The 23,922-nt window shown below is 35.0% G+C and overlaps 1 protein-coding gene across 6 annotated transcripts in view; it reads right to left on the bottom strand.

The window, feature by feature from the left end:
- Positions 1-23,922, bottom strand: part of NFIB (nuclear factor I B) — a 219,464-nt gene that overhangs the window by 91,774 nt on the left and 103,768 nt on the right. For all 6 annotated transcript variants that reach the window (XM_015594522.1, XM_015594523.1, XM_015594524.1 and 3 more), the window contains one exon: positions 2,359-2,412. In XM_015594522.1, the coding sequence (XP_015450008.1) occupies positions 2,359-2,412 (54 nt within the window). The remainder of the gene's footprint in view (positions 1-2,358; positions 2,413-23,922) is intronic.

The raw sequence follows: 23,922 nt of genomic DNA, 5'->3' as shown, positions 1-23,922 counted from the left end.
TTATGAAAAGAGCTTTTAATAAGTATTACTTATCCCAACAGATTGTAAATCAAAAAAATTAGTAAGTTCTGATTTTTTCACATTTCAAGTTAGAAACTATTCTATGTTCCTAGTAGCTTGATATATTTCACAATATTATAGAATGAATTCTTAATTTTATCAAATAGAATTCCTTAATAATCTCTATGGTTAAGGCCATGATATATTAATATACAGAGCATGTTAAAATGTTTCTGAAATCATCAAAGAAAATTCTAATTATATTGCATTTAATTTTAGTATTACATGTTTAATGATATTCTACCTCTGAAAAAATTATATACAATATTCAACTAATCTTATATGCATTTATTTACAACATCTGAGTTTTAGGACACAGTTCTCAAAAAAAAGGTTTGATTTCCAAGAAAAATTTATAAGGAAAAAATATCAGGTGTTCTACCTTAACTGTTTCTGTTTACCATATTATATGCAAACAGGTAGAATAAGCAATACAACACCGAATGTTGCCAGAGCAAAATTTAGCCAAGCTTCTTGACAAATATTGAAAAATCAAATTTTGACTATAACTATTCAAAGATTGTTCATTAAGTTCAAGTAGAGAACATTTTTAAGGATCTTAATTCTTTCTGTACATGTTCAGAAATGCATTTCAAACAACATCTTCATTAATTTCAAATCAAGCTGTCATTCAAATACAAAGAACATACCCTTTATTTAGTCTGACTTAAAATAATTTAGCAACTTTTTCTATTAAAGGTTGTTTTTTTTCCTCCCATTCTTTGTGAGTGTGAGGGTTTATAAAAAAAAAATGTTTGGATACAATTTACTTTTGGCTATCATGCTACATAGGGAAAATATTAGCCAACTAAAAAAAAATTTAGTAAAGTTAAAGATATCACAAGCTAATGAAATTTTCTCAACTTCAGAAAATTTCTGACAAAATTTATTATATTCTAAATAGTTTTTCTTTTTGATTCTAATTTCTTAACCACACAAAAGTAAAATAAATTAACTGAATTTTATATTTAAAACTGTTCAATTTTGTTAATCTTTTGTAATCTATTTGTAATAATGTTAAATGATTTTGATGAAAGTAAAGAAAAATCAACTTAGTATACATTTTAAAATCTATGTTTAATTAGGACATTTTACCTTTGAAGTATATACTACTTTTGTCAAACATGATTTTGTATAATACAGAATAAGTTAATATGTAGTTAGAAAAGGTAATTTTTCTAAGGTAAAAATAAAGAGCAAAATACATTTGAGACAGAATGAAAAAATATTCAGTTTTGACTTTGCATTTTTACTTGAGTACTTATGTGCTGTATCTTTCTAACATAATTTTAAAACAAGACTAGTCTGACTTATTTTCTTGTAGTTTTAGAGTTCTTCAGATATTTCAACCTCATGTTAGCAAAGCACGATGACAAGGAAGATTAAACCATTAAGGCCATAAAACCAAGTGTACCTGAGAAAACTTCTATTATTACTTTTTATAATTTTTTTTGGGGGGAGAGGTTATTTTCAATGAAAATACAGATGAAATTATCTGGAGAGGTAGAGGGCATGTATGGTTAGTTTGGACTTTTTTGTCTGCTTTGTTTTGTTTTTGTTAGTTTATCTTAAGAGTACTATTTTACCAAAGGCACAGATATAAGTATGATTTTTATAAAATAATAGAAATTCTTCTTTGTACTAGTTTTATCTCATATGAAAAGACACTTCCTAAATCAATATCAAAATTACTATATATGTTCAGATTTAAGAGCAATAAAACCGTGAGGACAGCCAAGTTATAAAAGCCTATTTTCAGATCTGGAACAACTTCTGAAAATAAAGAGGGTATTTGGCATGCATTATAGTAAAGGAAAAGTCCTACTTTCATTATTTCCTGATTCTGGGAATTCAATAAAAACCTTACAGAATAAAAACTTGTTTGCAAAAATCCTTCACTGAAAACACCATAACACCTTATAATAAGAGTATGGAAATTTTTACTCATTATTTTTTCTTGTGCATTTTAAAAGAAAGATTAAAAGGTTTTTTGGCTTTTCAAACAATGACTTTTAGCACCTGAAAGGAATACAACTAAAATACATATATATTCATTTTCAAAAAAAAAAAAAAACCCCAACAAAAATTAAAACATTGGTGATTAGGTAAATAGTGATGACGCCAATATAGAAGTATTTGCCACTGAGAAGGACTCACACAGAATCACATCTTGTCCTGACCATACCTGCCTGCCAGAACGAAATCGGCAGCTGACCAATTATGGGGTGTTTATCTATACAGTGGTACCTTTGTTCTCCAACAATGTCAGATTGCAAACGTCCTGGAACACATATTTACCTGGAGGATTCTTGGCAGGATCATTGTGGCTTGGACTTCCTGATTGTCCAGAATCTGTAGAGAAATCACAGAAAATGTTTTCTTCTTAATTTGTTTTGAAAGAATTTCACAATCCTCAGAAGGACTTTAAAAATGTTTTTTAAGATAGAACAATGAAGTTGAGTGTTTAAATAAAGTATACTTTCCCAAGCGTTTATGCAGTGACATTTTATTTATCAAACTAGGTCAATGTCTGCAAGTATTCCTACGTCAAAATTGAAAAAAAAAATTATAAATCTATAATATTCTTGGGGTAGAGCAAGCCTTTTTGAAACAAAAGGTTCGGCGACAAAGGCGGTTTGAAAGTTGGACCTGTAAGTAGCAATATGAAATAAAGCAGATAAATCTCCTAAGATGCAACTTGAGTATATTTAAACATGCTTTAAAAACCTGAAAGTTTTTATTCAATGACCAAGATACACCAAAATGAGAGTCCGTTTTTCCAGGATTTCATGTGCATACACACATATCCACTCCAATAATCCCCCAACCTACTGGATGCAGGCCCAGATTTGTCTGCATTCCATAATAGCAATCGATTTGCAAACACCAAGAAAAGCATAAATTACTAGATAGAAACCATCATGGCTTTGTGGAGAGCAAATTGTTGGATCAATTTAATTTCCATCTGTGATAGACGGAGAGACTCTACAGATAAGGAGGAAGAGATCAATGTTCTATATCTGAATTTCCTACCCTGCATTATTCCTCCTTGATGCCACAGAAATAAACATGAATGCTACACTACTGTTAGGCGACATGCCTTTCCTAACTAATTCAACACTGTTGTAAGCTCACTCCTTCTTCCATGTCTCCTCTTCATTTTATCTGTCATCTGCCACATATTATTATACACTTACTTGCAGGTTACTTTAAAATCTGCTTTGATTGGTTCTAGTATTTAAGTTTTGTATCCTCAACTAAATGGTATGGTAAGCAAAGGCAAAGATTCTGTCTAGTTCTTTTGTATCTTCCTCAGTGTGCCTGCCATTCATGGCTGTGAATACACTAGGCTTTCAGTAAATGCCAGAGAAATGGATGGCTTAGATTCAGCAGCATTCTTTGCTTGTCTAGAAAAGGCAATTTCAAACTTGATAGTGAATTTCAAAAAAATTTGATAGGTAGGCACAGACAAGGATCTTCCCTGAAAACTTGCTATTGTACCTAAACCAAGGGAGTGATCCAGATTTTTTTTCAGCAAAAAAAATTATGCTGGATGTTTTTTTTGTTGTTGTTGTTGTTGTTGTTGTTGTTGTTGTTTTACCAGGGTAATTCTGCTCTTCCAATGAAAGTGATTAACATACTGCGATTGCTGCTTTACCATTCAATGCAAAGACATCCTGTTAATTTCTTTCTGTATAAAACTCGGTTATTTATTTATGACCTTTGTCTCATGCCTGCTAACTAAATTTAATGCTGAGCTCAGAATTTTACCCCTTCATCCTATTTCCTTAATTGTCTTCTTCTTTTTGCCCTAGAACAGTATTTATGAAATCTTAGCAAATATATTTAGTGATCCCATATTATTCTTCAATAAATTTTTGACTTCCCGAAGTAGAAGTTAAAAAAAACTGGTAACAACTACTCCTGCAGTTGAATTCTGACTAGGGTCTCTGCAGATAGTCAAAGATTTGGGTACTCTCTATATAGCTTGTCTCTCACCTCCCACAAATTCTATTACTTGTTCTGGAATTGAGACAAGATTCAGTGATCAATCTTTCTCTATCTACATTCCTGTAAAAGATGGTACAATATTGGCCACTTTCCAGGCGTGGAGCATGATGGTTATATAAAAATAATAAATTATATTATTCTGCTACAGCCTCAGCTATTTCTGCCTTTCAGAGTGCCTCTGACAAATGGCTCTCAGTATTGATACTACATTGCAGTTTAATTTCTCAAGTGACTAATGTTTTGAGGAGTTCCTATTTATATTAACACATGCACTGACCACAGCCTCCCCATGTTTTTTCCCCTCCTCTAACACTACTCCACATTTATGGAGGTCTAGATGTATATCCCTCAAGATGGCTAATGTCATCTTCATGATGACACACCATGAGGCAGGTTAAGGTTGTCATCAGGGGACAGAAGTTGTAGACTCTACATGAGCCTTAGCATGTTTAGTTAAATCAGCTTCAAAATGGCACCACAGAATTCTTTCTCAACTTCTGGTTGCTGAAATTTAGTCTAGTAGAATAAAGAATGAAGGTCTCTTCCATTCCTAAGAAAAGTACTCAGTTAAAACAATGGCACCCCCTGTGACCACAACAGCTCAGTTGGGAAACCCTACTCTTTTCTGATGCAAATTACCCTTTTCCCCCATTTCCAATAATTGCAGACCAACTCCTTCAATTGAGGGAAAAAAAAAAAACATAATTACTTTAAAAAACCACAAGCATTTGAGGGAAATCTGAAGTAGACCTTAAATTTGAGTCACATACTTGCTTTTAATGAGAATTCCACTTTCTAAAATGATCTGGCATTTACTGGCACACAATGGCAGATTTTCCCTTCATACTCCAAATTCTGTGCCCTCTCGTGAAATACATACTGGCTCCCAAAAACATAGAAGAGGGAGGGCCTCCTCAGGGAGAGAGCTAGAAAACATTTACTTTTCAGACTGTAAATTCTAACACTATAAACTCCTCTTAACTCCTATGTCACCTTATATCGGTCACTTAATTCCAACTTCTGGAAAAGGAAGTAACTAGGGAGTCGCAGTTGGCAGAGAAACCAAAAAATGAACTGTTATTGTGGTTAACTTCAGAGAAGGAATTATTCTGACCACATCTAAAATCCTTCCAATTCACCACCTAGGTCAAATTACTTTATACCCAAAGGTTTTATTTAACCACTTCCATCATTAGCTAAAGTCGTGTGTGTGTGTTTGTGCGTGTGTGTACTTAATATGTTATAGTGAATCTTAGTTCTGTTCCCCTCTAGAAGTACGATCTTGTACAAAATTACTTAACTTTTAGAGACTTGGGATTTTGGTTTTTAAAGCTGTAATACTACCTACGTCATAGAATCACTGAAAAGATTTTATTACATAAAAGCATCAAGCACTGGTTAGACACATCCTATACAATCAATAAATGAAAGATAATATTAAATATAGAGGTCAGGTTCAAAAAATGATGACTATTTTTAATGAACTAACCATCAGAAAGAAAGGGAGAGAGAGGACATGACTAAATTCTGTCCATCCCTAGAACAAGCACCTAAAATTGTCTGTGGTGAATCAACTGAATAGAGATGAGTATGTGCCCTCCTGAGAACTCCCATGTGAATTCTTTAGTCTCATTTGCCCCAAAAGAAAGAAGTCACTACTGCTGCTGCGAAGATCTCAGGAGCTATCATATTCAAAAGGCAGCAGATGTCAGCCATTTGATGAAATTTACCTTCCAGAAGACCAAAATCTCTGAGGAACAAGGCTGGTAAGAATGGGAGTTGTGAGTCACCCGGCATACAGGGTCTACAGACTAGAAACAAGGTTTTGATACAGTGGAAAAATCAGAGAAGGGAATGGGTCTTGAAGGCAGCAGACCTAAACTAGTCCACCATCATTCCCTCTACATTTCATCTTGTCTTCCTTGATCGCAATCTCTATTTTCTTCATTTCTTTGTTCGTTTCTTACTGACTTGACAGAACGTAATGTAGAACTGAAATATATTTTCTACTACATACTTGTGAAAATCTCATATTCCCCATTCCTCAGTTTTAGGTGTGAATCAAGCATATTATACTTCTAGGAAAAAAATAAGTTAATGAAGCCATTTCTAAATTACTACTTTTTAACGAAATCAATTCCTCTTCCCAGAGGTTACAAATTCTCTAAAAACTTATTTTAAAGGTTCATACCCCAACACGACCTTTACCAACTTTTCTTCAATCTTTTCATCTATTATTACAAAGTAGCCAATCTTTTATGGCTCTTCTAATATCTAAACTTTACCTTAGGAGGGAGCAGATTTCCCTAATGAGCCAATTTTTTGGAAGGCCCTAAGATACTTAAGTAATCTAAATGACTTCTTCAAAGTTAAATGGCAACTATTGAAATGTATATTCTCTATATGGGACACCCATTCAGACACACTGCCTCTTGAGTGGTTATAAGGAAGTCTTAAAATTATGCAAAGTCAAATGATCTTTCAATAGATTAAATGTTTCTGGGAACCTTACCTTCCCCTAACTTCTTACCATTTAGCAACACATTCAAAACCTTTTTCACAAATTTAAAACATCTTTCGCTATCCTTTCCTATATTGGAAATAATTATTATCATTGAAGTCAATACACCAATTGATGCTTTTAAGAGAGGCCAACTCTAAATCAAATTTAGTTTGAACTCTCTCCACTGAACAAAAGAAATTCTAATGTTTTACTGTTAGTCTGGTAGAAGTCCAATAAAATGTTTGTCAAATATATAAGATAATAAATAAATAATGACCTATTAAGTGTTTGTTACTGAGTAATAACTTTCTTGGGGGAAGGGAGATGAACTCAATTAATATTATTATTACTTTAAATTTTATTTTATTATTAGTTTCAAGTCGAACTCAATTATTTGATGTGGGCAGATCATCAAACATGAAAGATTTTTTGGAGGTCATTAATGCAGGCGTCAACTAAATGCAAATCAGTAAGATTTATGGAACTTCTATATTTCAGTTGCTGCTATTTGGAACATAATAGGTTCTCCATAAATGCATATTAAATTTCCATTTAATTTACAGTAACAACTTTAAAGTATTGTTTAAAGAAGAATATAAATTCTATGCCTTATACAAGCTCAAAGGCTGTTCAAAGAGATAGAAATGCATAAAATTAAAAAAAATACAGTGTGATAGATACTATAAATGAGTATATATCAAGGGGAACAACTGGTTCTTCCTTGAATGGATGGGCAAGGACATGTTATAAAGGATATCAGAGGGAGGTGGTGACCTTAGGAACAGGGTCTTGAAAATGAACAGATCCTACAACTTTCCAACATATATCCCACTCTGCTACTAAGGTAATCATTTTAAAACCCAAAACTGATTAAGCTACTTCTCTGCTAAAATTCATACATGTATTCCAAATACCCATAGAAAAAACTTCCATTTTTTTTAGTGTGCCATTCGAGGCACCCTGATCTGGCCCCAAAACCTAGGCCATACCTTAGCCTTTCGGTTCTCCACTGTCACCTACATTTGATGCTCCTGCGTCTTTGCATGTCATGTCTCTCTTTTTTCTCCCTTAAGTCCTCCATGTTAAAATCATCTCTTTTAGATTCTGAACTCCTTGAAGGCAGGGATGCTTCCCTAGTTAGCCCTATAGGCCTAATCTTTGGTATAGTGAGTTTTAGTTGAGTAAGTCAAATGAATAGAAAACGACTGTTCCATAAACCACAAAAGCTCACAAAGAAGAAAGACTGGGCACTTTCTGTGCAGAAACATACATTAGAAGTCAAATAGACAAACTTTTGATGACAAAGAATGGGAATCGATGCACAATTAACAGGGCTAGGTCTCGTGGCCCAATGGTCTCAGTTATCCTCCCTTACTTTCTGAAGGAACATTTGGAAATGGGAGGGGGTAGATATAAGGAACTAGTATGAGTCAGAAACTGATTTTCGGCTTTCTCCTACAAAGGGAAGAAATGTTTGTGGAGGTCCAGGAAGCAGACCCCGAGTGTGAAAGGAGGACGAGAAGCTTTTAATGAACTTTTTATGTAAGCTATCTTTCTCCTCCAAGGTCAAATTTATTCCGGGAATTCATTTTATTCTCTGACACTACAATGTGAGTATGAACAGGAAAACTAAAACTTAGAAGCATAATTTTAATTTACAGTCATTTTAGTACAAAGAAGAGACTGAACAAGCTAACTTATCAGTTCCCATCTGCCTTTAAAATTCTATGATTCTATAACAATATAGCTTTTATATCGAGGGATATCAAAGAGTAAATGAAACCCACACTGCAACCTGTTAACCTACAGATAGCCTTTTGCTAGAACTAAAATTAGTCATCATGTGATAAAGGGTTCCTTTGTCATATTCCTTTGCTTTAAGCAGGTAAAGAAATAGCCCATTGTCAACTAAAGAATATGAGATTTTTTTAAAGGCTTAGATTAGTCACCCGTCTTTCTCTCCAAAACCCTATCGACATACTAAAGTAGTGTATTTTTACAAATTAAATATATAGCATGCCAATAAGAATCACTTTAGAAAGAGAAAAGTCAAGATGCAAGAAATAAAAACTTGAGGGAAGGGATACAAATGCATGCATTTTATAACAGAGACACCTAAAAGAAAGGCAAACATATCCATCTTTTTATACGGGAGGAAGAGAGAACTATTCTCCTTGGGCAAACTTCACTCTCCCTCTTCTACCTCCCACTGCTGTACCTCACTCTTGGCAGTCTACTTTCTACAACGACTGATTTCTCTGGGATTTATAGTGAGTTAGCTTCATGTAATCACAATTCCGACTACATAATTTGCCATATTTTTCTTCGGCACAGTTAAAACACTGTACAGCTTTGGTTATAATGGAGGACTGCTTCATCTATTGGAGTGACATAAAACTATAGTTTTACAATATTTTCTCTTTTCTCTATTAAATATTTATTAGAATAACACATAGAAAACATGGGAAGAAGACTAAGTACTTTCCTTGTCTCTTATGAGCACGTAAATGTGCAGGAAAATACTTGTTCTCTCGCTTGCTCATTCCCTCTCTCTCTTGTCTCTGTCTCTCTCTCTGTCTCTTTCTATCCCTCTTTCTCTCTCATTTTCTATTTTGTTCTCTCTTTACTGTAATTATTTTCTATTAATTTCTCTTTCACTTCATTAATCCCCGCCCCCGCCTTCTATTTCTGTCTCTTCGTCTCTTCTCAATTACATTATACAGCATCCACTTCATTGCAATACTTGGCTAACCAGCCATCCACGGAAAGCATTAACTCTGTCACTTTGTTAATGGAGTCCTTGCTGGATCTGTACCCCCTTTCTTTAAATACAGTTCTGAGCAGGAAGAGAAATCTCTCTAAATACTTTTGGCAGAACTAAAATGATATTCTTAAGACGTGGCTTCCTACATATTTTTAATTATGCCTTTTCATCTATAGTATTTCCCACCAGAAAACTCAAAACTTTAGATTTCCCTTACTGTTGGTTAACATTGATTTTAAAATATATGTTCAATATTGCAAAACATTATTTTAGAGGATATTGCTATGTTGAGGTTCCTTACAGATAAGTAACTTAATTAATGAAAGAAAAACACAGAACTAGAGAATAGATATGTAATATATCCTCTATTTCTTATCCTCACGCATTCCATCTAGCTCAATTATTGAATTTTCTTTTAAAAAGTGCTTCATTTTTTTTCCTGCTTAATAGGGAGATTAGGTTCATACCATCATATCTCAAGGATTAAAATAAGGATTTATTTGGGATCAAAACCACAATTTGTCCACAAGGAATTAACTGAAAAACATTGGCCAGTAAAATTTAAGAGAAAAATATCACATACCTGTAGGAGAGCAGATCAAACCTACTGACCAGTGCGGATACAAATACTTCTGCATAAAAAGTGTTAAACCTCCCAACATCTCTGACCAAAGGTTTGCACTGCTTCATTAACTAGCACCAAAACCCCCACAAATGAGAGCAGGGATAATCGTATCTGACCTTTCTGGCCTAAGATTAAGTTCAATGACTCTCTACTGATCCAAGGATTGAGTGAACCAAAGGTCATGACCAGGATCATCTACACTTCTTGCTTTCAAAGCCTTTAGCCTATAGAATGAAAAGAAGACAGCGTACTGGTCATTGTCCAGATTGCTAACTTTCTACAGTGTGTTTTCAATTAAGTAAATAAAATGTAGTAATTAAATCAAGATTGCGTAATATGTTTTTGATTTGTAATCTCATTTAAATTAATTAACTGACTCAATCCTTGTTTAGTTTTTAAACTGGCCTAGTTAGGAAAGAGTCCCTGGGAGCAAATCCAGTTTTCTATCTTTAAAAACAAGGCAGAGCAATCTGGCATACTTAAAAAAAAATTTTAAATGCACCAGCAAAATATAAATACAGAGGCAAGGGTGTTAGTGTAGAGGAAGGAGGAGTTTTATGGCATAATTTTGACTAAAAAAATAGTTCTCGCACTACAGAGAAATAAACCAAAACATTATTTATTCAAAACATTTCTTTTCCAATTTTATGAAGATTGCATGTTTGTTGGAAGCAAAACATTTCCAGCTGTATTTTAAGTTTCTGAAGAGAGTTGTAAGATTTATTATCTTTCATAAATGCTGCCCATATCTCATAATATTAGATGAACACGCCACTGCGTACTTTAAGGAACAATTTGCCAACGCGCTCTGCCACATGAAAACAATGAAGTCCTTTCCAAAACCCAGCCAGATCCAGTAGGAAAAGATGAGATGAATGTTCCGTCTTTCCCATCTGGGAGACATTGTGGATTTTAGCAATACTATGTAATATAATTTTTTTTTCCTTGAAAACCAAGAAACGTGCATTTTATAGCAAGGTATGTAGTGCAAAGAGAATGTTGGTGAAATATGAATCTGGAAATGAAAACCAGAATGTCATCGGACTCAAGAACATAATTATAGAGGCAAATTGAAAAATTGATGCAAAATTTCAACATACACCAAACGCAACGTTTATGATTCTATTAGCATTAATTTTTCTCTTAAAAGGAAAGCATGGGAAAATAGATGCTCTTTTACCTCCAAAGTCCTGAACAACACTTGTTACATTGCCTGGCACAGCCACTTATCTGCTTTATTTTGTCCTGGGGTCTTCATGCATTATTCTAAATCCTACACATAACACATTCTTGCATACACATGGCCCTTTTGTGCTATGTTGTTTCTTCTATCTCCCCAAAACTTAATACAATATGTATATCTAGATTAAATCCAGACACAAGACTTTCTAATATTTCATTGGCAATCTTTCTTCTCAAGGAACAGGACATGTTTTCTCAAAACTGTCTGGAGAGTTAGAAATCCTGAGCTCCATTCAGTAACTGCCAACCACTTGTACTCTGACCCTTAGCAAACCACTTCATGCCTGAAGCAGTTTTCATCTTGCCCAATCACTTAAAACTGGATAAGAAAAAGGTAAGAGTTTTTAAATCTTAGTCATTTGCAACAGGATTAAGAGAGAAAAAATTAAGTTCACACAACAGTGAAAATACAGTCAAGTATTTGTGGGGAAAGGCTAAGATATTTTTTAAAAATATACTTTAATGTTTAATTCTCTTCCCACCAAAAAATAAAACCCCACCTAGTTAGTTCTCCTCTGTTTTCATTCTATATACATCGCCTTGAAAATACTAACAACATAGGTAATTAAAGGACTGGATTAGTGTCCAACTCTCCTATTAGATTGTAAAATTTATGGGGGTCAAGATACATGTTAGCCTTTTTCACTGTGTAGCATAATTCCTTGCATATATGCTCAATCATGTTTGTTAAATGAATAAGCACTATTTTACAGTGAATAAGAACTTGGCTGGTATCACTTAAAAAACTTTTTATCTTCCTCAAATTAAAATTAAATTGCCAGTAATGCTAATCATAGCTTTTATTTGTTTGGTTATCCACACATTTTCTATTTCTTAAATATCTACAACCTATCTACAAATAGAAATTTAACAGTTGATTCAGTCAATGACCAAAAAGTCATATTCCTATTGTTTTCAGTGCTCATTTTATCATAGGCATGTGTTCCTAAAAAGAAATATTTTACTTGAATAGATTTCTACATTATGTTAGATAAAAAGATATTTTGCCAAAACACTAAAATTTTTATGTTTAAATCATGAGTTTGGAGAAAAGAAATTAGATGTTTGGTGTTTTTTTTTTTTACATACCCTATTAGTCATACATGTATAATTAATAACTAGCCCTTGCTTTATCATTAAATCATGGCTTTTAAGTCTATGATGATATATTCATATAAAAATAAATGCATATGTTTAATCAAAAGTACATAATAATTAGCAGAGTAATAGAGTAAGACAAAGATAATATATTCTCTACTAAGGTAAAGTCGATTGGTGTATCAGACATTCATTATTACTTTTGTTTATAAAATAATTTTATCATAATATTGGAGGAAAAAAAAATCAGAGAAGTCACTTGATGAAACAGGAAGCTTGCTGATGTGGCAGATAATGGTATTAAATGTCCTTAACAGTTCCTTGATAAGTGGTTCAAAGAACTTCTGTTCCCATGTTTTCAAGGCAAAAGCTAATTTACCAGGAATAAAAACACTTGAATAATGCATCATGTGAACTAACATTTTTGAAAAAGGATAAAATAAGGAAACAAATGAGGAGACAGTAACTTCCTCCTACAAATTAAAACTATGCATGAGAGGAAAATAACTCAATTTTACTGATAAAATAAAAACAAAAAATGGCTAATATTTTTTCTTCTTTTTTTAAGGGTCAAGATAATTCCAATAAGTGAAATAATGTTTCAAAGAACTTTGAAAAGTTTACAACCCAACAGAAATATGAAGATTTGTCATCATTTCATGGGACAATATTCCTTCAAATGGCCTTTTTAAGAGGAAAGTTAAAAAAAAAAAATACAGGTAATTTTAACCAAGCATAATAAAGAGCCTATTGTAGAAGCCTACCATGGAATCCACTGTTCATTACTATGGTTATTTGGGAAATGAGAAAAATATAATGACAGGCATGTCCACTTGCTGTATCCATTTTAATGAAAACGAGAGTATAAAGGCACAGAGCTATGCACCATGTGCTCAAAATTGCTCCCATTTTGTCATTTTACTCAGTTTATCTTTAATAGAGATTCAAATAAACTCGTGATTCAAAAATCTCAAAGCTAAATCTGAAGAGTATAAAAAAGTACAAGTTTCTGCATAATGTCCCATCTATATGTCTTAACCCTGAATGGTATCAAACCTATGTAATTTTATATATCAAATGCCTTCCAGATGTGACAAAATTTTAATACAGACCAACTTCAAGATTTTTTTACTGCAGACTCATCTCCCATGCTCATAAAGATTTTCACTGCACAAAACATTGCATATGGCTAATGTTCAATTTTCCAAATTGATTATTATGTTGACATTTCAAAACTGATATTGCCTTCCATTCAAAAAACAAACTATGCTGCATACCCAACCCCCTCTCCAAAAAAAAAAAAAAAATCACAAAGTACCAGAAACCACATCATTATTTTCAAGTTGTAGACAGTGCTTGATTATAAAGACAGTTGAACTTTTCCTTGTCCATTCTTGGTACCTCTAAAAGATGTAAAAGGGAAAGGAGAGGTCATCTATAATTCTTTGTTGAAGCTAATTGCCATCAGAACATTTGAGCCTGTCACCTGTTGTTTTTGGTTTTAAAGATTGGTTCTAGTTAGAGAAGATCAAATTCTTCCTGACCTTTAAAGCGTATGTAAAAATTTGAAAATTAACCAACAAGATCATTCATGGAGAATTTTCAAAAGCATTTAACAATAGTGCTATGATAAAATATATATATATATATAAACTAAACTTTCCTGAAGGATTAAGAACAAAAATAAAAAGAACAAAAACAGAGTCACTCAAAGCCAGTGAGAAAACTGGTATGATAAGGCTTTGGATAATATCATGCAAACTTAATCTCTCCCACAAAATTAATGCATTGAATCTTACCTCAATTCCATCCCCCACTCCACTCACAAAATTTGATTTGCCACGTAGTATTAATTTGTCCTCAGAGCCATCTCTCAGTCTGTTTCTGCAAACTACATTTCCCAGCTGTTAACAACTGGCTTCAGGCTAGGTCTAACCAATGGGAGACATCAGTGGGAGTTTGAAAATTTGGAGGGCAGGAAGAAAGGAGAAGGGGAGGTTTTTCTTCTCTTTTCTCTACTTTGACAAGTGTCTCCAAGAGATGGCTTGGTCTCCTTTGTGATTCTAGCTTCCAATGGATGGATCCCTCTCAATGTGGTCTCCACTCCCCTCAGGCAGCTCCAGCTCAAGGTCTCTGGTAACATTAGCTTCTCCTCTACCCCTCCAGCCTTAGTAATGGTAGTGAGTTCCTAATGATGCTAATGTGTAGGTTGCCTCACTGTTCATGTGGCTTTTTATCTGTTCTAACATCATTGTAATGGAACTCTCTACAAATTTCTTTCTATTGGACTCTGGTAGGAGCTCTATTTTTCTGGACCCTGGCAAATATATGTGCTTTTTAAAGTTGGACATATTCAGCACTCTGAAATAAATGTCAGGTAGTAGATCTAACAGTATTAGGCAGATTAAGTATAATATCATTTAGAATATTCATAAATTTCAAGTATGTGTCATGATTCTCATTTAAAAAGGTGAGAAAGTACTGTCACCACTCAGTTCGAAGTATGAAATATTACAACCCAAAGTCTTTTGTAATGCATGATACGGACACATAAAGATAATCAAGGTTGAAAACAGATTAATTACTTAGATTTTCAATGTCAAGCTATAAATACACCCTTCTAGGAGATCTGATAATTCCTCCACCAACCTAGCATCACTATTTCTTCCTTTTACCATTTTGTAGTCTTTCTATCCGACTTCTGACAAATTACACGATACTTGGATTTTTCCTTGTGTATATGGTTTTCCTACAAATATGACTGCATGCTCCTTGATTGGATCAATTATGAGTCTGACTATTTTTTGGAACACTATACATTTACTTATAACTCATGGCACAAATGACTTTGATTTGCTAATCAGTTGTCTGAATAGCTAACAGCATTATATGGAGATAATCGAAAGATTGTCTTAAATGCACACCAGTATACATCAACATAATAAAAATACAACTTGAAAAGAGAAATAATTTCAACATCACTCATTTTCTCTAAGAAATAGTTCATAAGACCTCATTTGACATTTAGCATTTTCACATAAGAAAAGTCATAAAATATGAATAGACAAAAGGATTTTCTTCTATCAGAACTGCATAATCTATGATGCTTTATTAGAACACTCCATAAAAAGAAGCTAGCAAAAAATATTTGTTTATATGTATAGGGAAGTATAGGAACTCACAAAACCAAATTCAACTATCATAAATCCAAACAGTATGAATACACTTGATGTTTTACAATGTGCTAGATAACAGCCCCATTAGAGGGAAGTGACATCATGGAAAATATATAGCATCGATTCACATGTTGCCAACTTTTTCTGATGAAACTTTAACAGAATGACACTGGTGCCTGGTGGGAGCATTCAGCTGCCAGCACTGCACTGTAATACTACGTCCCTGTGTTTCCTCCCAAAATCATCCTGAACTCTTCCCACCTCACCAAGTTTTTAAACATTATTGTCCTAGTTTGTGATAGTTGCCACCAAACATCATATGGAGATTGTCTCAACTGAAAATTACTGTTTATTAATTTTTTAAAGCTGAGCCTGAAATTTATTTTAGTCAATCTATGTCACTCAAGGCAAAATTTATAAATTTAATTCAATAAATCTTTATTGAAAGAAGAAAATGGGTCAAAGTCTAAATAGGCATAAAATGATCATGAAGTAAGTCCAGCAATAATTTCCACTTTTTGCGTTTTGCCATTCCTCCATTTTATTTCTAATGAGAAAATTATACTGCGGTAAATAAACTAAGAGACAAACTCCACACTACGACAATAGTATGTAGACATAGTGCAGAGACGTTAAAAAACATCGGAATAATGCTGAGACCACAAGATAGAGACAGTCCCTGAGTTTCTCTGGCAATGGGAGTGAGAGGCAGGAAGCCTAAAGACAGATAGTGAATATAAAGTGAATGTAAATTTTAACCAGGATATTTACTACACACATATTATTCTAAACTTAGACTTTTGCTATAAGTTTCAGTCTGAAAAAGGACAGCAAGAAATTATCCCCAGTTCTTCTAATGTACTCTATGTGAATTCTGTGGGTTAAGAACCATCATCTAGGAATATATAACTCGGTTAGAGCCAATATAAAACAATGAAATTGAATTGTTTGTTTACAATATACGAAGCAGATAACTGAAATTTTGACAGCTGTAACTGACCCAGAAATAGGTTTAAAGAGGCAGCCTCTAGAAATGGGCTTATTGAGCAGAGAAGAACTAATCTCCAATTTCAAACAATGTATTTGAAGTTTTGGTTGGAAGTCAGTAAACGCAAAATCTCTATCTACTTACAAATGTCACAGCAAATATAATGGAACAAAATAACATGATACTGAAGGCGGGCCATACCATTTCATCTCAGCTCGCTCTCGATCCTCCTCTCTGTCTCTCACATGGGAAGTTAAGTCTCTTAGTGTGGTACCTAGGTTTCTCCACAGTGTGCTAAGTCCGACCTGGAAGGAAATATTAAGTCTTGGCGTGTTGGCTGAAAATGCCAAAAGCAGGTACTAGAGAGTGCTAACTGTGTTGTCTCTCTGTTCAAGAATTGGATTGAAGCCATTAAGTTACTTCATAGGACCATTCAACTCCTGCAAGAGGTGAAGGACTTTCGGTATAACTGACCTAAGCAGAACTGAAACTAGCTAACGAAGACAGAAAGGATATATGTTACAGCTTCCATCAGCAACCTGCAAAACTCTGTCACCTCCCCGAGAGGAGCAAAGCCCTTCTCCCTCCTATGACACTTAAATATAAGAGATGAAACAAAAAGCTACTTACAAGAAAATGATGCTTGTCATTTTACATTTTGTTGACAAAATATTCAAGTTTTTAGCCAACCCTATCTATAAAGGATACTTACAAGTTTTTTTGCTTGAAAATATAAACTATAAATGAGAAGACTATTGTGCTCTTGCGTCACTCTCATTTCTTTAGGTTTGCGTATCTAATGGCAATATTAGCAACTGCAATGAATTCAGGGCTCCAGACCCAATTGGAATACATAAATTAGGTCTCCCCAACTTGGATCCCAAGGCAAAGTTTACTGCTCACATTAGGCTCCCATTCAAAGTGACCTGTGCCTTTTTAAAGTGACAACATTGCTCAGCTTTCTTTTCCCTGAGCGGGAATCTTTTGTGGTATTATGGATGTGTATGTCACACTCTGAGACCCAAAACACAATAGACAACACAAAAGGGTAGGGGTTGGGGGGAGCCCAGGAATCCAGTGAGGGCATTTGAAAAAAAGAAGCAGGGGTGGGGCGGGGGGGTTAAGGAAATGGTTTTTAAACTTTCCTTTGAAAAAATAAACAATAATAAAATAATAACTGAACATTCCCTATTAATATCCAGTAATTACCAAAACAAATAAATTTGCTGATATAATCCAATCAACTGGTAAAGAATACTACTTATCTCCTCAGTCCATTTGCCCTGCTAAAAGTACTCCTGAATGGTGGATGCTTTCTATGTTATTTTAACACGTTCACTTTGGTTTAACTTTTTTTCTGTTCATCTGTTTACCTGGGTTCGTTTTCAGCTTAACATTCATTAAGCATTAAGACACAAGAGGTGCAATGGTGATAAAGTCTCAAGGCCATTACTCTTCCCATGGGACTGACAAGAAGAATCCATGATAAGTGGAAGATAGCTTCATTTACTTGGGTTAAAGAGAAGAAATATGAACCCACTCTAGACCTTGAAAATCAAAGAGAGAGCTTTAAAATTCCATATATGTATATTTTGTTTAACTTTTCTTTTTTTTTTCCCATTAGAAGACAAGGTTTGACAAAATTGAGGGCATTTCTGATTTTTCAGCTCCTAGTCTGCTGAAGGAGATTCCTGTTCAAGAAAGAGAACGATGCCATTTCTGATGCTTGTCGACACCAGCACACTGGACACTTGTGGAGCCAAAAGCCCTACTCCAAGATACAGCTGCTTTAACCACAAAGCAAACAATAGTAATTAAGAACATCAAGTTAATTGTGTCACCTCCCCAGGGAATGTGTCCTCCAAGGCTCTTTGAAATCATGTTGGAAGATGAGTAGCAATTTTACTCCCAATTCTCCTATTCCCACAAAAAAAGGGTGGGGGGGCTAAATTCCTCACATCCACCCTCAGAACTATGGAATCTATAAGCAAAAACCTTAAAAAAAAAATCAGACTACTTAGATAAGTTCTTTGTTGTGTAGTTTATTTAACCAGAGAAATTCTGATCATCGGCTTCTGATAATCTGTTCAAAGTTTGTTGTTAATCTCATGGAATTTTTGAAGCTTGAGAATTATAAAGATGCTTAAATGTATTTTTTAATTCAGAATTATAAATGTAATTTTTAATTAGTCTTTCATTAATGATCAAGAAGACTGATAGTTTGAATCTAATCCATCAAGAATTTGCAAAATCTATGTCATATATGTTAGAACAACTAGATGTTGACAATAAGGCTCTTTCTTACCTTCCATTTGTACTAAGTGATAAAGATAGCAACAATACCTTTACATTTTTCAAAGCATTTTCACCTACATTATTTCACAATTCTAACAGGTTATCCTTTAGTCTCCTCCTTTGCAATGGCCAGAAAAGAATGTAGCTTAAAAACTTGCAGAGAGTAAGAGGAAATCTTCATTTTTTCCTTGCGGTTCCCCTACTGACTTTCTTTGTGACCTCTGGGATGTCACTTAACCACTCTCTGCTTCAATCACCTATCTCAAACAAGAGATAATAAAACTTTCTATGTCAGTCCACTGAGGGTATTAAAACAATGAATCTGATAGGATGTCTCTAACACACTTTGGTCTCTAAAGGGAAAGTTGCCATAAAAATAAAAACATTGTTGTTATTATTCTAATTGAGTTATTTGCAAATGGAGCTTCTTGATGGAGCCTGGCCCTCAGATAAGAAAATTCTGCCAGTCCTCTAGGGTACAATTGCCTCATGGCAATTACACCCATAACCACATTTCCTTATTACTGTCACAAAAGACTATGGATCAAGGGGAGGCAAAAGGGGAGTTTAAGAAAAAATAGGCTATTTCTTTTCAATGGAAGATGCCGAAGTTGCAAATTTGGAACCCAGGCTATAGGTAAACTTTGACAGAACATGTGTTCCAAATTAGTGTACTGTTTGTTCATCGTGTCAGAAACACAAATTTCCGGAAGCTGCAGCTTTTTAACAAATTTTGGAAACAGTTTAGAAAAAAAAAATGGCAAAATTACAAAGGTAACTTGGGTCTGACTCTAGGAATGCTACAAAATAATGACACAAAATAATGCTACAAAAAAAAAAAAGTTTAATGCTGTACTATCCTTACCAACAAGGGCGGCATATCACAAAATGTAAAAGGCACAAAGAAAAATTAAACTGAGCTTAGGAAGAAAAGGCTACAGTTTTACATAAAAAAGTGGGGGGAGGGGCGGGGAGAATGTTGGGGCTATGTTGAACTTTCCTTCAATCTACAGGAAGAACATACCATGTCCCCTCTGTTAAATGCCAGCACCCATAGGAATTAGTAGGTGGTTCAGTTTTAGGCATTTTAAGAACTCCATATTCCTCAAAGGAAATTTTTTCAAGGTAAAGAAAAAAGTTGCTTTGCATTGTGAAATATTAGAGACACGAGCTTTCCTCTAATGAGGGATATCAGTAGGCTCATCACTCTGCACATTTCCAGGAAACATTACTCACAGTGTGGGCTACAAAGAGGAAGCCCTCTAGAGTTGTTTAATCTACAACTTGTGGTGGCCCTATTGTCATGGAAAAGCCCTATTAAAAATCTTTAAATTTAGGGTTCAAATAAGGGACAGTTATTTGGATAAAGTTTCTTCTATTATTAGTTTTTTTTTATGCCAATCTTATGAAAAAAGTGTTTGTTGTTGTTGTCGGTTTGCACATAATCTAAAGTTTCCAATTAAGCTAAGCTCTAGGTCTCCAAAAAGATCAACTGAAGGAGACACGAGGAACAATTTGTTAAATGGTGACAATAAATGTTACTTGACTTATTTTGATTTTGTAATCAGTGACACATTCAATCCACAAATTGTAATGAGCAGCAGAATCCTCTGAGATGCTTGTTAAAAATTCAGATTCTTCAATCTCACCCCCCATGGCTATGATTGGTATAGCAGCGCTGGGAGCAAAAGAGTCACACTTTCAACAAGCACCCCAGGTTACTCTCTTGTGCATTGTTCTCAGACTGCTTAAGAGGATGCTTGCTCATAGACACCAAGCTGGAAAGTACAAAGTAGCTTGTGACTTGAGTCCTTAAAAAAAAACAAATAAACAAAAATACAGTGTTTAAGCCAAGACCAATCTCCACGTTTTCTCTCCCTGCCATGCACCAGGAGTCAGCTTCAGCCAAAAATCACAAGTATATACTGAATCCTAAAAAGCAAACTAAATCCAAATCCACATTGAACCATTCTGAACTCTATCACACTTCACAGAGCTTTAAATAGAATCCTACTAGAATCCTTATCCCTTGACTGGCCAACAGATCCTTTGGGTTCTGTTGCTTTATCCAAGTGATCCAAAGTGACCCCAGGTTCCACTCTCTGCATGTTCAGTTGTACACTTTTCTCCAAGTTGAACACACAAGGATTAAAAAGAAAACACAAATATTGGCATAGGTGACTTGAGGTTGCTTGACCTTTCTGAAGGAAGATTTTTGGCAACAGTGTCTTGGCAGCTCTCTAGAAGGCAAGGCCAGGACACAAAGAGGAAGACAGGAAGCCGGGAGCTGGCCATGTGTCCTTGGCAGGCAGCAGTGCGGCAGGGTGAACCACCTCATCCCTGCCAAACCAGAAACAGTGGGGAAAGCCCAACTAATTGGCAAGTTGCAGTCGGCTGCAGTGTACATCCTCTGCTTTAAATGCCTGATAAGTTAAATGGTGTGCCAGACCCTAATCTACTTAAACAGGATCCAACTTTACTTTCGGAAACTTAATTTGCTCCTGTTGGTGCTTCCTTGAGGAAGTGGTGAAGCACCATCGTAGGATGGTAAGGGCTGGTGAGATACAACAAAGTAAAGATATACTAGAGTTCAGTTATGCCTACAGACATTTTGCTTTTTGGAAAGGCCATATATTTTTGTGCTTTTGGTTTTAACTAACAAACGTTCCACTTGCTCATTTGTTTTCATTCAGAGGAAACTCTGAAGTCAACATTGCATACTGAGTGTGAACTTCAGTGCATTTGGAGGCCTCAGGCATTAAAATAATTTTAACAAAACCCTTTAAAGATACCCCAGGAGACAAGAGAGCTACACAGTTTGTAGTCAGCTATTGTTTTTACTTACACATTACTTGGCTCATTCATATTTTCTAATACAATCTGTATGTACTAGCATAATATCACCACTTTTCAGTCTTTTACTGCTAAAATAGGGAGCCACCAGAGAGAAGGGAAGCAGAGGAGATTGAGCAAATAAATTGCTCCTCACTGCTGTGGCTAACAGGGTGAGTCCAGGGACCTGGGCCGGAGCATAATTTTCCCCCTAGAGGAATGGCTGAAGGCTTGGGAAGAGCCATTAAAGGGGTGCGCTCAGTGGTTGGGCACATTTTCCTTTTGCTTTCTGTGAAAATTGTTCACGCCCTCTCCACAACTCACACTAAAATTTCAAAGGGGTTTCTGCTTCTTTAAAAATAGAAGCCAATGGTGACATTAGATAGAGGGAAAACATGCAAATTTCCTCCACGCAATTAGAAGAGACAGAGTACGAATAAACATAACCCATTGTTTTCTGCCAGAAGTTTCTTAAGGTCTACAGAATATTCATCCTTTAAGCAAGCCAGGACCCCTGTATGTTTGCATCTGTTTCCATGAAGTTATGTTGAGGAATAAAATGCAAGGGCAAAACTCCATACTTTCTGATCATATTTAAAAGGAGCAAATAATAATCCTCATGCCCAACACCAGCTCTCAGAGTTGAAAAGTCTAGATGTGTCCTAATTCCAAAATTACTATTTCTGTAAGCTACAACTTGCTTGACCTCTCCAGACCCTACTTGACTTTTGTCACTAATTATCTCTAACTTTTAAATATTTTCTTTTCATTTTCCTTCAGGGCTTCACTCCTTCCTAGTTCTAAGCTTCCCTTTCTGGGGTTTCTTCATGATTTGTATGGCTACTTCCTTCTCATCTGTTGACCCTTTACATGTTGATGATCTCTAAGACAACCTACCCAAGTGGCCCTCTTCTCTATCCATGTTACTGTACCCCCCAAACCCTACCAAGCAAATTCAACCAGTTCCATGTTTACAAATATAACTCGTCTGGGTGAAGGGAATCAAAATCTCAATCTAGCCTCAATCTCTCTTTTCAACTGCAAAATCCCTCCTGATATTGCTAGTGCACAGCTCTTGCAAACTCTCAGCACCCCACCTCCCATCCGCACTTCAATTAATGGCACCCATATCCATTCAGTTCCCCAAGCTGAAAACTGATGTATCTGGAAACCTCATCTCCCTAAAGCCTCACATTTAATTATTGGCCTAGACTCCACCTTTCATGTCCATTCCCTCATGTCAATTCCCTTACTGAACTTTCATGTCTCATCTGACAATAGCCTTAGGCTCCTCAGGCCATTAGGAGTCATTCCTCATAATGAAGTCAGACTCCATCCACCATACTGTCATCAGGAACCATATCACTTCACTCCTTAAAAAACTTTGATGCCCAGAACAATCAACAACCTCCTTAGTACAGCATTCAAGGCTCTTCATCATATGGGCCCAGCTTAACCTCATCTCTCACTACAGGCATCAGACAAACCATCATCTTTTACCCCTTCTTACAGTCACATCCAGCTTCCCAACAGTTAAGCTCCCACACACTTCTTGAAATTCATAGACTATATCGTGCAACTGCAGGTCTCTATGTTTTTGCCTATATGGTTTCTATTCCTGGAATATCCCTGTTCAATGCTGGATAAACTCCTGATTCATCTTTCAAAGCCCTTGAATTTTATCCATCTTCTTGGAACCTCCAATATAGAACTTGAACACTACATATGTTTGGTTGCTAATATGTTGCTTATCTCTGTAAATCTGTGACTCCTTTATATCGCAATCTATCCTGAAAAATTTTGGGACTTCATTTAAGCTGCAGAAAGGATGTTATTTGGGACATACTATCCATGAAGAAACTCAGACAAAGCCCCCAAAGAAAGACAAAACAACTTAAGAGAAAGCTTCATAATGAGCTCCCAGTTTATACAGTTAATTAACACTCAATATTCTGATTCTGACTTGTACTTACTAGATTTATCCATATGTTTATTTAAAAAACAATAAAATGGTCATTGAGAACCTACAAGTTTCCACGTATCATCCTTGGAACTCAGTCTGTAATAGTGAAACACGTGATTTGTTTCCATCTTCATGCAGCTGACGGTTTAACCAGCATAGCTGACTTTCATTCACTTGTTAAGTAAAATTAGCTCTGTTTAAAATTTATAAATAAGAAGTATCCACAATTATTACATTTTGAAAATAAAATTGACATGTTACACACACAGAGGCTTAATAGTGAAACAAACTTTTTTGCTTGATTTTTCTTTTTAATGAGTAAAATACCTGAGAGAATAAAAGTCACAGCAGATGCACTGTTTAGC

This window comes from Pteropus alecto, unplaced genomic scaffold, assembly GCF_000325575.1.
Source record: "Pteropus alecto unplaced genomic scaffold, ASM32557v1 scaffold95, whole genome shotgun sequence".
Taxonomy (NCBI): domain Eukaryota; kingdom Metazoa; phylum Chordata; class Mammalia; order Chiroptera; family Pteropodidae; genus Pteropus; species Pteropus alecto.
The sequence above is the reverse complement of the archived record's forward strand: the minus strand, read 5'-3'. Positions and strand labels throughout refer to the sequence as shown.